Source organism: Balaenoptera musculus, chromosome 8 (assembly GCF_009873245.2).
Source record: "Balaenoptera musculus isolate JJ_BM4_2016_0621 chromosome 8, mBalMus1.pri.v3, whole genome shotgun sequence".
In the NCBI taxonomy this organism is placed as follows: Eukaryota; Metazoa; Chordata; class Mammalia; order Artiodactyla; family Balaenopteridae; genus Balaenoptera; species Balaenoptera musculus.
Genome location: NC_045792.1, coordinates 56,943,888 through 56,960,577, shown reverse-complemented (window position 1 = coordinate 56,960,577; position 16,690 = coordinate 56,943,888). Strand labels below are relative to the sequence as shown.

Below are 16,690 nucleotides of genomic sequence, written 5' to 3'. Positions count from 1 at the left end.
GTGCACCTGAAACTATCACAACACTGTTAATCGGCTATACTCCAATATAAAATAAAAAGTTAAAAACAAAAAAACCGCCAACTCTTATAAGCAGGGTGTGTAGTTCGTGTTTCATAAATACTAGCTCGATGACTAATTCAGCTCTGTACCCCCCTTACTGGTATGATGTCAGTATAATAAAGACAAGGAAGATAATTAGGTTTATGTATTTGTTATAAACCTCCATGACTAGCTTTAGACCTACTTACTAAAATGACCCACTTAATCTTAGTGCTCCACGGTCTTGTGGTTGGAAGGGATCTTTAAAGATCATATCTGTCTACTTGATGATTTAATCCCATCTGTAAGAGTCCCATGACAAGGTTATCCAGCCCATACTTGACCGTTCCCAGTAATACAGAATTCACTATCTCTTGAAGCTATCCCTTCCCACTTTTGCAAGGTAGAAATATTAACCCAGACTGAGTCACAATCTGTCTTGTTTTATCTTTAAACCCAATGATCCTAGTACCTCTTATGGAAGAGATTTGCACATTGGCAGCCCATGGGTTGCACCTGGCATATTTTATTTGGCTTGAACAGCTGGCCAGCATAGTCTTGATTTTTAAAAAAAGCAGGCCTAGGTAAACAAGGAACCTACGGTAGGATGAAGCAAAGGACTTTGCTGTACAGTTTAAGATAATGATGAACTGGAGCTGAGAAGCAGCTATCCCGTTTGATAGGGCAGAAGCTCCCTAACTGTGAGCCTGTGTCTTCATTTTAAAATGGGGATAACAATCCCAACCTCACTTGGTTTTTGCAAGTTTTTGTGTATGAGGCACTTGGCATAGTAGGTAGCACATAATGAATGGTAAGTAAATGGTAGCTGTTTTCTTGAGGCTAAATATCTCTTGGTGGTCCCTTCCCCAGTCTAGGTACTCTCCTTAGAAGAAACTCATCTTCTATAGATCTTTAATATTAACTTCTTAAAGAAGACTTCCTTTGAGACTTCCCTGGTGGCACAGTGGTTAAGAATCTGCCTGCCAATGCAGGGGACACGGGATCGAGCCCTGGTCTGGGAAGATCCCATATACCGCAGGGCAACTAAGCCCATTCGCTGCAACTACTGAGCCTGTGCTCTAGATCCCGTGAGGCACAACTACTGAGCCCATGTGGCACAACTACTGAAGCCTGTGCACCTAGAGCCTGTGCTCTGAAACAAGGGAAGCCACTGCAATGAGAAGCCCACGCACCGCAACGAAGAGTAGTCCCCCGCTCGCCGCAACTAGAGAAAGGCCGCACACAGCAACAAAGACCCAATGCAGCAAAAACAACAACAAAATTAAAAAAAAATTAAAAACTCCCATTTACCATTGCAACAAAAAGAATAAAATATCTAGGAATAAACCCACCTGAGGAGACAAAAGACCTGTATGCAGAAAATTATAAGACACTGATGAAAGAAATTAAAGATGATACAAATAGATGGAAAGATATACCATGTTCTTGGATTGGAAGAATCAACATTGTGAAAATGACTATACTACCCAAAGCAATCTACAGAGTCAATGCAATCCCTATCAAACTACCACTGGCATTTTTCACAGAACTAGAACAAAAAATTTCACAATTTGTATGGAAACACAAAAGATCCCAAACAGCCAAAGCAATCTTGAGAAAGAAAAACGGAGCTGGAGGAATCAGGCTTCCTGACTTCAGACTATACTACAAAGCTACAGTAATCAAAACAGTATGGTACTGGCACAAAAACAGAAATATAGATCAATGGAACAGGATAGAAAGCCCAGAGATAAACCCACGTACATATGGTCACCTTATCTTTGATAAAGGAGGCAAGAATATACAGTGGAGAAAAGACAGCCTCTTCAATAAGTGGTGCTGGGAAAACTGGACAGCTACATGTAAAAGAATGAAATTAGAATACTCCCTAACACCACAGACAAAAATAAACTCAAAATGGATTAAAGACCTAAATGTAAGGCCAGACACTATCAAACTCATAGAGGAAAACATAGGCAGAACACTCTTTGACATAAATCACAGCAAGATCCTTTTTGACCCACCTCCTAGAGAAATGGAAATAAAAACAAAAATAAACAAATGGGACCTAACGAAAACTAAAAGCTTTTGCACAGCAAAGAAAACCATAAACAAGATGAAAAGACAATGCTCAGAATGGGAGAAAATATTTGCAAATGAAGCAACTGACAAAGGATTAATCTCCAAAATTTACAAGCAGCTCATGCAGCTCATTATCAAAAAAACAAACAACCCAATCCAAAAATGGGCAGAAGACCTAAATAGACATTTCTCCAAAGAAGACATACAGATTGCCAACAAACACATGAAAGAATGCTGAACATCATTAATCATTAGAGAAATGCAAATCAAAACTACAATGAGATATCATCTCACACCGGTCAGAATGGCCATCATCAAAAAAATCTAGAAACAATAAATGCTGGAGAGGGTGTGGAGAAAAGGGAACCCTCTTGCACTGTTGGTGGGAATGTAAATTGATACAGCCACTATGGAGAACGGTATGGAGGTTCCTTAAAAAACTAAAAATAGAACTACCATACGACCCAGCAATCCCACTACTGGGCATATACCCTGAGAAAACCATAATTCAAAAAGAGTCATGTTCCAAAATGTTCATTGCAGCTCTGTTTACAATAGCCAGGACATGGAAGCAACCTAAGTGTCCATCGACAGATGAATGGATAAAGAAGATGTGGCACATATACACAATGGAATATTACTCAGCCATAAAAAGAAACAAAATTGAGTTATTTGTAGTGAGGTGGATGGACCTAGAGTCTGTCATACAGAGTGAAGTAAGTCAGAAAGAGAAAATCAAATACTGTATGCTAACACATATATATGGAATCTAAAAAAAAAATGGTCATGAAGAACCTAGGGGCAAGATGGGAATAAAGACACAGACCTACTAGAGAATGGACTTGAGGATACGGGGAGGGGGAAGGGTAAGCTGGGACAAAGTGAGAGAGTGGCATGGACATATATACAATACCAAACGTAAAAATGGAAGCAGCCGCATAGCACAGGGAGATCAGCTCAGTGCTTTGTGACCACCTAGAAGGGTGGGATAGGGAGGGTGGGAGGGAGGGAGACGCAAGAGGGAAGAGATATGGGGACATATGTATATGTATAACTGATTCACTTTGTTATAAAGCAGAAACTAACACACCATTGTAAAGCAATTATATCCAATAAAGATGTTAAAAAAAAAAAGAACTCTAACTTAAGTCAAAAGCAAAAAAATAAAAAATAAAATACATAAATTTATAAAAATTAAAAAAATTAAAAAAGAAAGAAGCCTTCCTTTGCCAACATACCTAAAACAGCATTCTATCCTCTCTCCTTCCTTGCTTCATTTTTTTCCCATTGCCATTATCACTATCTAACACTACATACTTACTTATCTAGTTTATCATTGGTATTCCTATCTAGAATATAAGATCCATAGGGGAGGATTTTGTGCCTTTTAAAAAAAGTTTTTTTAATTGCTATATTCTTAATACCTAGAAGACTGCCAGACATTAAGTGCTGAATAAATAACTGCTTAATGAGTGAACAAATATTTTATCAAAGTCTGGTGCCCAGGTCTACACAAAATACTCCAGGTGTGGGAATGACAAGTGCTGAGTATAGTCAGACAATTTTCTTTCTTGTTAATGTAGCCTAGGGTTGCATTAAAGTCTAAAATTAATATAGGAACTTCTCTGGTGGTGCAGTGGTTAAGAATCCGCCTGCCAATACAGGGGACACGGGTTTGACTCCTGGTCCGGGAAGATCCCACATGCCGCGGAGCAACAAAACCTGTGCGCCACAACTACTAAGCCTGAGCTCTAGAGCACGCCAGCCACAACTACTGGAGCCCACACGCCTAGAGCCCGTGCTCCGCAACAAGAGAAGCCACTGCAATGAGAAGACTGCGCACCACAATGAAGAGCAGCCCCAGTTCACCGCGACTAGAGAAAGCCCATGCACAGCAACGAAGACCCAATGCGTCCAAAAAAAAAAAGTAAAAAAATAAATAAAATAAAATTAACATACCATAATCAGAGTATATTTTTTAAACTAGGGGATCATAGACATTTTAGTTGAAAAAATATTAACACAATGTCTTTCTTCATTAAAAAAAAAAATCCTTACTAATGTAAATTTTGTATCCAAGTAGTTTTTTTTTTTTGTCTTTAAACTAGAATTTATTGGTATACAAAACTCCATTTCATAGATAAAGTGGCACATCTTTGCAGCTTCTGTTGCACCAAGTATTGAAGATTAAAAACACACAAAAAGAAACATTAGGTTTTGAAAACACTGCAAATAGCCAAGTACAGTACTTTGTTAAATAAAAAATAAAATGGTTCAGAGTAACACAATCTGAGGAAAGAAACATTCTGGAGGAAATGAACTATGGACATCAGACAATGGTCACATTCCCCCCGTCCAGCTCCACAGATAAGGCAAGACTTGCTAAGTCTATGGATCATGACCCCACAGAGGTCCAAGTAGTTTTAATTTAAAAGACTTTTCTACTAACACTGCAGATATTCCACTTTGGAAATTTTACTTGTGAGGATGGAGACAAATTTATGTCATGCTCTTGATGTCACAGATATATGGTTGACCATTACAGTGTAACATAAGGTACCAAAATTGCTTTTCATATAATACCACTACCTAAAATGAGGTAATCCAACCTCGTTCCTATTTCCTTTTTAAATTTCAGTGTAAGCCCTTACACAGGTAAACTGACTCCTTTCTACTTCTGTTTGGCTGTCAGTCATATTTAATACCGGCGTAAGATCAGCAGTTTCTGTGCACTGAATGTTCCCACTGAAACCAACAGTTTTCAGAATATGAAACAGGTTTATTACTAGCCTCTGCACAATGGTATAAGTAAATTCTGATGATGAGACAAAAATCTTATTTGCTTTGAATTATCTCGGAAAAAATCAGGACTAATATTTTTCTATGATAAAGGCTTTCCTCCCATACCCAGGTTCACTTTAAATGGTTCCTTCCCTAAACTTAAAATTCTAAGTGCCCAGTAATTATTTAGAAGAAACTCAGTGGTTTAATAGAGCTGCCCTTAAATGGTTAGAAATTCTGGATTCTAGTAAGATTACTCACTTTTATTTGGCTATTTAGTTCAAACAGAAGTCTTGGTTCTCTTTGTAGGTTGCCTAATAAGCAGAGTAATCCCAATAAATATAGCTTAGTCTCAGTTCACAAATATATACATACCTAAAAGAAGGTCCTTGGTAGGAGGGTTGTTTGAAGAAAGAATGCATGAGTCACTGTGACTCTTGGCAACTGTCCTAATTTGAGGCTGGAATTCAGAACTGTTGAGAAGGGACATCTGCTTCTGTGGGGCTTTGCCTTTCAGAGTCATAGACTCTAAACTCTGTCCTGAATTAAGATGGTGCTGTAGTCCAAAGAAAGAGTCCTTTATTGTATCAGAGTTCTCTGCAAAGTACAAGTGGTCCTTTCCCCTGTTTTAAAATAAAGGAGAACTTCAGCAGTGTATTATCCATTATGGTAACATTCTACTTTGTCAGAGAAAGAAAGTGGATCAGTGGTGTACAGCAGTGTAGCTCAGACTTTGTAAATATGTTTTTCATTTCCCAAATTAAATAAATAATAGATGTTTTACCTATCATTGTATGGTTGTGGCTAAAGTGAGACAATGAAATAAAGAGCTCAGTGCTGAGCCTGACACAAAGCAAACGCCTGATAATTATTTAAAATCAAAATCTGTTTCTCTTACTTCATTCCATTTCACAAAACACTGCTTTTTCCCTCCTTCCCTTCATGTACACCTATCATGGCATCTCTATGTGACTTAGACATACTTATTTATCTGTATATTGGCCTCCTCACTAGATTGTGAGCAATCTTCAAAAGTAGGAATTGTGTCTTATTAATTTCTATGCTTAGCACCTGGTACTGGACCAGGAACATAGTGAGTACTTAATACTTACTTGCTGAATGAATGACTACCTTTAACCTTTTACACAACCACAAATGAAAGACAGAAATTATGAGTACACTGGGAGTTAGCAGACAGTCTGACTGGTATTAGGTGTAGTAATTACCTTGGAGTGGTTGACCTACTGCTGTTGGCTGCTAACTCTTTTCCATCAATTTTGGTGGTAGGGATCCTCTGAGGCCTTGATGGAACCAGAAACTGAGTATTGCCTGCTTCAGTATATTCTCTGAATCCTTGTTCAGATAAAAGCACATTTTCTGTCATGTCAGTGGTAGGAAGAGGATTGTAGCTGTCGTAAGTTTCTGACAAAGGCTCCAGGGCAAGTGAGACCTGAAAGGGACAGGTAATGTATCAGAAGTTTTTTGTTTTTTTTTTTTATAGCATTGATTAATTTTAAGACTCTCTAATATAAATTAATGGCCCCGTTCCTTATAGGATCTAGTTCAAATTCCTGCCTACCTCAGAAGCCTCATCTCTCACTGTGTTCCCCTCCTCCATCTCTCTCTCCTGGATATACCAATTACTTAGAGTTTTCTAAATGTACCTTATATTTCATTCCCTTATGCCTTCATGTGCAAATTTCCTCCAGCATTACTTCCTCTGTGAAAACTTCTTTGTGTCCAGGCAGACATGTTATGGTCACTCCGTTTTTCATGTTTCTACTTACTTTGTATCTATCCATTAATATAAACACCATTTATTGAACACTTCACAATAGGCCAGAAACTGTGCTATGTTCCTCACATAGAGAAGCTGAAGTGATGATGTAACTGTCAGGAAAGTATATTATCCTAATCTGAAGATTAAAAAAAAAAGCAGAGACTTAAAGGAGGTATTTGTACTTCCAGTTTATTTGTCATCCTGATCAGATTATGAGTTCCTTGAAGGCATGAACTGTCTTATTCATTTTTCTGTCGACTAATCAGTGTAAGAATACACTTAGTGTACAAGTATGCATAATAACGACTAATGGTCTGAAAAATAAAAGAATGACATAGCACCTGTTGCATCCTTATTGCTAGCTATTTGAGAAAAATAAGGCCTTAGTTCTATGCTGGGGATGAGGCAGGGTGAAGAGGGAGGAACATTAAGATGAAAAGTAATTACTTGAAGTTTCCTTTATCGTCCAACTCCTCTGAATTCAGGCACTCTACTAAAAAGCTTTCCAGGTCTCTGAAAAGCCTGATGGAGAAAAGCCTAATGTAGGAATAAAAAATAAAACAGAGCCTAAAGCAAAACTTTAGAGAAGAAATTGAAGAATGTACTCCAAAAGAAAAGAAGAGCAGTGTTGAAAGTTCAGTTACAATGACATAGACAGCAGAAGGAATTGTTCAAGTAGCCAAAGAGAGTCACATAATGATGAATGGCCTAAGACAAAAATGAAAGATTGCAGTTAAATATTTTAAGAAGTCTCTGGGAAGGTCAATGGAATAATTTATGTGGAGAAACTGCCAAGGCACAGACTCAATAAACACACTTGAGTCTTGATGAGGAGAATTTTGTTCATGAACCAGGTAGCATAAAGTCCTTTAAATCTATTCATCATTAAGATTTTCTACAAAGACAAATGACCGGAATGCAGTGGGATAAATACTTTGTGCAGTCACTGCTATAAGAGGATCACATAAAATCCTGGCTGCCCAAATATAAGTGTCAGAAAATCGTCCCTTGCCATTCATCACTTGCCAAAAGACTGCCACTTTATTCTAGAAACAAAGGAGACACTGAGAATAAAGGCTGCGTCCCTGGCCTTAACAATAACCTGCTGGCTGGCCAGAGTTTTGCTTTTTCCCTAAGCAAATTTGAACTAGTCCCAAAACAACTCAAAAGCCTTTACTACCAGTGAGAAAGAAAAGGAAAGTCCAGTTATCTGCCACACCCACCTTACAATCAAAATATAGGTGCTGGCCTAACTCCTTTGTTCAATTAACAAATATTTGTTGATACTAGTTCAGTGCCAGGCTCTGTGCTACCTGCCTGGGGCAAAGAGATGAATAAAACATGGAACCTGACCCAAAGGATCAGAGTATCTTGCAGGGGAATTTAAAAAGAAGTAATTTTAGTATAAAATGGTGAGTTCTGGGATTATCTACATTTATAACATCTGATATTGGAGAGAACATATTAGTATGTCTATTTTTCAGACTTACGCTAGTCAATATAGCATTTCAAAAGATTTCAAAATTATTTAACAGTGATTAAGAAAACAGAATGTATGTAAAAGTTTGAATTTCTGGCTTCTCTTGAAAAATCAGAAGATCCAGCAATGCTGGGTTTCCATCCCATTGTGGCAAAAATTAGCTGGAGTAGACTAGTGGCTTTAGTCAGGGTATGTGCTCCAGTTTGCGAAGTCCCCAGCCACGTCCCAACATGAGGTAGAGGGACAACTTCTGTTTATCATCACATTTGATCTGCTACATTAAAAAAAAATTATTTAATACAGTAAAATGGACATTTTTGTAAATATACACTTCTATGAATTTTAATCTATGTTTAGATCCATGTAACCACCACCATAATTAAGATATGGAACACTTCCATCACCCCCCAAAAACTCCCTTTGTAGTCATGCCCTCTTCTCACCTCTAACCTCTAGCAACAGTTGAATTTGATAAAATTCAATACTCATTTATGATCAAATCTCTCAGAAAACTTCGACTTTCTCAATGATAAAGGGCATCTATGAAAAACCTGCATCTAATACATATTTAATAGTGAAAAGACCAAATGCTTTCCTCTCAAGAACAAGAACAAGGCAAGGCTATCTGCCTGGTTTCATCCAAGGCAAATGGATGAAAATTGTGTAATATCCATACAATGGAACACAACTCTGCAAAAGGGAATTACTGATACACAAAGTAATACGGATAAATCTCTAAACCTGGCTTCTTTCCGTTATTCTATTAATATTTCTTTTTTTTTCCTATTAACATTTCTTAACCTAGTTGAGGAGCCAATGGGTGTTCACTGTATGGTTATTTTTATATCTTATACATCTAAGATATTCTTTTGCATATCTATCTCTATTTAATAAAAACAAAAAAATTAAATGAAATAAAACACGTAGTGCCTAACATGTGGTAGGCATGCATATAATAAGTGTTGCTAATGGGAATTCCCTGGCGGTCGAGTGGTTAGGACTCCGTGCTCTCACTGCCAAGGGCCTGGGGTTCAATCCCTGCTTGGGGAACTAAGATCCCACAAGCAATGTGGTGTGGCCAAAAAAATAAAAAATAAATGTTGCTAAAAAAGTTATCAGCATGAACTCCTTCAATGTTATCCATCTCAAAATGTTTCTCCTCTTTCCCTCCTTGTTGTAATTCCTCCATTCCAAAGGTAACCCCTATCAGTTGTGTTCTTAATAGAAATTCATTCCCATCTAATTCTCTTCATAACCTTACTTGCTCAATTATCCTCTTTTATTTTCAATATCTTTCTTCACTTGCTTTTCTCTTGGTCTACAAAACAAATCAGGTCTCTAATACTCTAAAAAAGGCTCAGCAAACTCATTCTGTAAAGGGGCAGAGGGTAAATATTTTAGGCTTTATTGCACATTCTTCTTTTTTAAAGTGCCCCTTTAAACATATAAAAACCATTTTTAGTTAGAAGGCCAGATTTAGTCCACTGGGCAAAGTTTGCCAACTCCTCTTCTAAAGTAGCAACAAACTTCTTAATTCTGCTACCCATTATCAATACTTTCCTCTCCAATTCAAGTAAATTTGGCATGTCCCTGTCATGTGCCTAAGTACCATGTTAAGTGCTTTCATATTTTTTTCATATCATTTAATCCCTACAACAATGCTGTAAGGTAAAAGTTATTATCTTCATTTTATAAAATAGGATACTGAAGCTCAGAGAGTACAAATGAACACCAGAAATGCTTTCATAACCAGTTTTTCCATGTCCAAGTCTTGTGCTATTTCCATTAGGTCACACTACCTCTCCCTCTCTTCGCTGCCATTTATCTGGGAAACAGAAAGAAATCTCTGTTATTTCTACTTCTTCACTGTAATTACTACTTATTTACTTATTCCATAATCTTTCAAAATCTGACCTCTGTCTCCAAGGCTCTATTAAAACAATTCTCTAAAGAACACAATGACATTTAAATAAAAAACATACAAGTATTATTGTATCAACTGACATTTAAATAAGGGGGGAAAAAAGATGCACCACCTTAGAAAACAGTCCAGTAGTTCCTCAGAGTTAAACATAGTTACCATATGACCACAATTCTACACCTAAGTATACACCCAAGAGAACTGAAAGCATCTGTTCACAAAAAACCTTGTATGCAAATGTTCATAGCAACATTATTCATAAAAGTCAGAAAGTGGAAACAATCCAAATGTCCATCAACTGAAGAATGGATAAACAACATGTGCTATAATATACCCATACAATGGAATATTATTTAGCTATAATAAGGAATAATGTACTGATTCATGCTACAACATGGATGAACCTTGAAAACATTATGCCAAGTGAAAGAAGCCAGATACAAAAGGTCACATATTATATTACATCATTTATTTGAAATGTCCAGAATAGACAATATATAGAGACAGAAGGTAGATTAGTGGTTGCCAGGGGTTGGGGAAAGGTAAAAAGGGGAATGACTACTAATGGGTATAGTGTTTCTTCTTGGGGTGATAAAATGCTCTGGAATTAGCGTGATGGCTGTACAATCTTGTGAATACACTAAAAACTACTGAACTGTATACTTTAAAAGGGTAAATTTTATGGCATATGAATTATATCTCATTTTTTAATATAGGGAAAAAAACCTACCTAGAATTCTACACTCCAACTGTTTTTATTTTCCCTTGTTTTTTCTTCCCCAGTCATTAATCATATGCATATATGTGGGTATAATTTTAATTCTCTTTTGTCATCAATCCAAAATAATTTTCCATGTTGCTACACAATCATAACTATATAATTTTATCTTTTATGGAAACAAAATATTCCACTAATAGACAATTTAAATATCATTGAATAAACTGTTTTCATTTTTTCAATACTAAAAGTGCATTTCCATAACCAGTCCAAAGCATATAACTTTCCTCTCTTTTTATGGTATTTCCTTAATATAAGACCCCAGGGGTAGAATTATTGAGGTAAATGATATATGATAATTATTATGGCTCTTGAAACATAATGCCAAACTGTTTTTGCAGGTCTGATGCAAATCTGTACCATTATCAGAAAAGGAGGAGTAAACCAATCCCATTTTACCATGAAGTTACCACCATAAGGTGTCACTATCTTTCAATATATTATAAATAAAAATATGATAAATAGAATATAGAAAATGTTCAGTTCTTTTACTTAGTTAAATCTATTTCTGGACTTTATTCTCTTCCTTTGACAATTATGTGCTTGTGGTTTTATAATAGGTTCTTACATCTGGTAATGTTATATGTTCTTTCCTCATCTTTTTTGAACTGTTTTCTTAAATACCTGCTTAAATTTCTATACATATTTTAGAATACATTTGACAAGGTACAAATTTCTCAAGGATTTGAATATTCAGAATTCTCTAGGAAGAACTCCCAGAGTCTCCCTCAGAAAGAGACCCTTCTATGTTCTTTCCCACCATCCTGTACATATCTATAGTATATGTGTATCAATATCACACTGCGTTCTACTTGTTACTCTCTTCTATTTCCTCCTACCTGACTTTGGAAAACTAACTGAAAGGCCCATCTCTTATCTTTGTATCTTAAGTTAGTGGCACATAACAGCATATCAAAAAAATGTAGGCTGAATCAATGAATGAACAATCAACAATTGGTTATGGAGATGCAATTCTAATACTGAAAAAAATGAAAACAGTTTATTCAACAATATTAAAATCATAGTCTATTGACTCATTTAAGATACCACTTAAATGAGTCAAACAAGCCATTACTGCTTGGCACTATGTTAGGAGCTGTGGGAAAAACAAAGAAAGTAGAAAACACTGTCCTGTCTCCCAGGGAATATAGAAACTAAAAGGAAGGGAAATTAAAGGGAAACTACAAATACAAAATTTTGGAGACTATGTAGGATTATAACTGAACAATGATTACGTAATTCATGTTATTCTGAATTTAATAAAGAGTACAGCAAAGAATGAGTGCAGTAGGAGCTGCGAAGGTCTCTTGGAACTTGAGATGGGCAGCAAAGCACTAAGAGGATATGGATAAGTGGGAAATAAGTACATGACAGTATGGGTAAAAACATGAACAAAAGCATGAAGTGGGAATTTGCGTGGTATGTGGGAGTCACGTACCTACCCATTCTACAAACAGACTCAACTATTTGTGCCCCCCAGGTTTTATTCTATGTAGCAGAGAATTATAATATTTTTACCTGGAGTTCTCCAAGTTTCTTAGATGTTGGTGAAACAATGGTAAAAAATCCATTGATGTGATGGGTTGGAGAAAGCTGGGCTAGTCCACTGATCTGAACTCTACCAACCGGAAGATGTTCAAGTTTGGTGATTACTTCCAGCACCAGCACAGCCATATCTAATCAGAAACAATTACAACATAGGCAGACAGTTTTCATTTACTTTTTTTTTTGGAAGTGGGAAGAGGAATATACATTACAAAATTTTTTTACTTAAAAAAATCATTTTATTTTCAAATAAACTATGCACTTACCATATCATTCAGGGGGTGGGGAAGAGTGAACCCAAGATCAATAGAACGACAAAGTTTTAGAGAAGAGCAATGACAAATACCTCAAATGGAGAAAAAAATTACATAAAAATATTTAGAATATCAAGTATTTGATAAGGAAAATACCTTTAAGAGAGTATATATATATTTTTTACATATTTGGCAAGGACTCAGACTTTAGTTTTGAAATAAAAAAGCAACAATAAAAAGTTCTCAGTTTTTAAATTCTCACCATTTCTAGTTTTGAACTGGACAAAGGGCTTCTCTTGTATAGATGCATGGGTTGGTCCCTGCCTCTCAGGAGTATTTTACTGCTTATTTCTCAATAATATCTGGAACACTTAAAGGTCGAGAGCACTTAGAACTAAAAGGAATGGAAATAAACTCCTTAACTGTATTCATCAATTGGTTGCTTAGACTTAACACCTTCATGGTCCTAATTTACAGCAGGAGAAATAAAATGCATGCATATGCAATCTGAGATTATTTCAGGACAGTGTAACTTCTGAATATTTTCTTACCAAAGTTGAGAAAGTGGTTCACTTTCACCCTTTGTTCAATGCTGTAGTGAAAGGAGTATTGGATTTACAATTAGAAGATTTGTGATTGTGTTGTGGCTCCAACATTCACAAGCTACTTCTGTGTAAGCCACAGCTGTCTATAAAATAGGCATCATAATAACTATATCATGGCTGTGTGAGGAATGGGAGTATTGCAAGTAAAACACATAGCACAGTATCCTCTTACATGGCAGTTGCTTAATGGTTGTTATATGACTTTAGGCAACTTACTTAACATATCACCGTCCCTGTCTTACTTACTCATGCAAGTTCTCTGAAAATTCTATGAGCTAATAGGTGTAAAAGTGCTTTGTAGACTATAAAATAACGTGCATATATAGAATAAGGGAAATGTACCAACATTTGTTGGTTATTTACTAACAGCCAGGCTCACCCATGTCTCATTTATTTTCTTAATGAAATATCTATGTGTATCTTTTAAAAGTTCTTATCACTTTCTACCTACTATTGTAACTAAACTTCTTTGTGCATTTAGTTAGAATTAGATACCATTCTGATTAAATTTTTTGATTCATTTTTGTAATCTCCACAGTGTCTAGCACAACGTCTAGCACATGTTAAGTGTTCAATACATATTTTTTGAATAACTGAATTTTTTTATTTATGTATATATTTTTAAATTTATTTATTGATTTATTTATTTATGGCTGTGTTGGATCTTCGTTTCGGTGCGAGGGCTTTCTCTAGTTGTGGCAAGCGGGGGCCACTCTTCATCGCGGTGCGCGGGCCTCTCACTATCGCGGCCTCTCTTGTTGCGGAGCACAGGCTCCAGACGCGCAGGCTCAGTAATTGTGGCTCAGGGGCCCATTTGCTCCGTGGCATGTGGGATCTTCCCGGACCAGGGCTCGAACCCGTGTCCCCTGCATTGGCAGGCAGATTGTCAACCACTGTGCCACCAGGGAAGTCCCTTTCTATTTTGATGTCTTCAAAATTTTCTTCTTGAAAGAATGCAAACTTAAGGACAAGTTAATCTTTAATTCACCTCTGGCTCTCCGGTATTCTTAGCCCAACAATATTTACATGATAAATGTTTAATTTTTACTGACGTGAACTGAATTGATTTGATAAGTCCACCATCCAAAATGTGTTTATATGAAAACTTGACCTGAATAGAGAAATAACACAGTACATTTAGAATGCTTTCCTTTAACAGAAATGAAGAAATTTTGGCTCCTGGTTCCAGTAGAGGGATCCTCCCTTCTCTGAAAACCTGTACTATTAACTCACTAAACCACTCAGTTGGTATTTAGGATGTATTATCTTGTATTATTGGTAAATTTTATATCTATATCATCTTTCCTTGAGCATAATGTAAGTCCCAGAGTAGAGACTACAGTTATTCCTTAAAGAAGCATGGTGTGGTGACAAGTGCATGAGTTGTTTTTTTTTTTTTTTTTAATCTAGTCTGCTCTTTTTTTTTAAAGGAATTCCTTTATTTTTATTAATTATTTATTTATTTATTTATTTTTGACTGTGTTGGGTCTTCGTTTCTGCGCGAGGGCTTTCTCTAGTTGCGGCAAGCGGGGGCCACTCTTCATCGCGGTGCGCGGGCCTCTCACTATCGCGGCCTCTCTTGTTGTGGAGCACAGGCTCCAGACGCGCAGGCTCAGTAGCTGTGGCTCACGGGCCTAATTGCTCCGCGGCATGTGGGATCTTCCCAGACCAGGGCTCGAGCCCGTGTCCCCTGCATTGGCAGGCAGACTCTCAACCGCTGCACCACCAGGGAAGCCCAAGTGCATGAGTTTTGGTGTCAGAGAGAAGTGGGTTCAAATCCTAGTTTTGCCATTTGTCAACTATGTAACCTTATAGAGGATTCATTTTATCTCTCTGAACCTCAGTTTCATTGTCTATAAAACAGAGAAAATATCTATCTTGCAGGGTTATTAAGGATTAGAAATAATATGTATCAACTGGTAGCACATAGTATACTCTCAATAATGGTGGCTATTATAAAACCTCTTTGACTCCTCAATAATTAACAATGCCATAGATACTAAGTACACAGTAATACCTATTGTTAACAACATAATCACATGCTTCTTATTAGGCCTACAGGTGAAATGATAAGACAAAAACATACCTGTTAGATAAGAGGTAAACTGCTTTGGACCACAGCGAATAGCATAACGTGTAGTTGTTCTCACAGCTTTTGGTTCGGTCTGCAATGCATCCCTGGGACAAAAGAGTGTTCCTTCTGATGTTTCTCCCCACCATCTCACTCGAACAAGTACACAAGCAGGAGGCTTTGTAATCTTCCATATGACTTTATTAACAGTAAGTTTCAGAAAGCAGCGTAGCTGGCCTTCAACCAGGGGTGGTAGGCTTGTAGATGGAGAAATGTCACTTAAACCTGTGGAGGAATCCAAGAATACTAAGTCGAAATTTAGTCTAAATACAGAAAACACATAACCTGCTTTTAGAATGAAAACACACAAACATTTTAGTCTCTACAGAGAGAAGGCTTATTCTATTTATTCTAATACATGAGAAGTAACTAGCAAACCAGACCACGGAATAACCTATCTGGTCACTTAAGCCACCCTGACAACTAGTTAGTATTCAGGATTTGATTCAGGTAATTGTAAGTAAAGAACATACCAACTTAAGACACGCTAATACAAACTCCTCTTTAACTGAAAGATATTAAATGAAAAATACAAATACAATGATACAGTATACAGGTTTAAAAAAATCTATGAAGTAGTTGAAATTTTTCTTCCAAGTAGTTATTCTGATTATTGCAATGTCTACAGTTTTTTGTTTTTGTTTTTAAATTAATTAATTTATTTTTGGCTGTGTTGGGTCTTCGTTTCTGTGCGAGGGCTTTCTCTAGTTGCGGCAAGCGGGGGCCACTTTTCATCGCGGTGCGCGGGCCTCTCACTATGGTGGCCTCTCTTATTGTGGAGCACAGGCTCCAGACGCGCAGGCTCAGTAACTGTGGCTCATGGGCTTAGTTACTCTGCGGCATGTGGGATCTTCCCAGACCAGGGCTTGAACCAGTGTCCCCTGCATTAGCAGGCAGATTCTCAACCACTGCGCCACCAGGGAAGCCCCACAGTTTTGAAGATATGTTATCTTTACCTAATTCTCTTACTTTAAAACCATCACTAAACATAAAACAGCAACAACTCCTGTCAATCAGTTCTCAAATGAAGTCTACACCTTACAACTCAGCACTTCAAGAAAGACCACCTTAAACTGTGTCTTTTCTTCCTGCCGATATCACACAATGAGGACAGAAACTATCATCTTCAGATTATGCCATTATCTTTTAGCACAGTGCTGGGTTCATAATATTTATGGCTTTTAGACAGATAATAAAATGTAAATGAGGCAATTAATCATGGCTTTCTATAAAGCTTTCCTTTAATGACCCTGATTGTCTTCTATTCACGGTATCTTCTAACCATGACTTAGAG

At 36.9% G+C, this 16,690-nt stretch overlaps 1 protein-coding gene across 5 annotated transcripts in view; it reads right to left on the bottom strand.

The window, feature by feature from the left end:
• C2CD3 (C2 domain containing 3 centriole elongation regulator) overlaps positions 1-16,690 on the bottom strand; it is a 129,128-nt gene that overhangs the window by 110,737 nt on the left and 1,701 nt on the right. For 4 of the 5 annotated variants that reach the window (XM_036859728.1, XM_036859729.1, XM_036859730.1 and 1 more), the window contains exons 2-5: positions 15,352-15,621; positions 12,380-12,537; positions 6,129-6,352; positions 5,278-5,525 (exon numbers count right to left, since the gene is read on the bottom strand). In XM_036859728.1, coding sequence (XP_036715623.1) covers positions 5,278-5,525; positions 6,129-6,352; positions 12,380-12,537; positions 15,352-15,621 — 900 coding nt within the window. Of the gene's footprint in view, positions 1-5,163; positions 5,226-5,277; positions 5,526-6,128; positions 6,353-12,379; positions 12,538-15,351; positions 15,622-16,690 lie in introns of those variants that run through there. The other variant, XM_036859732.1, reaches the window with a different exon arrangement.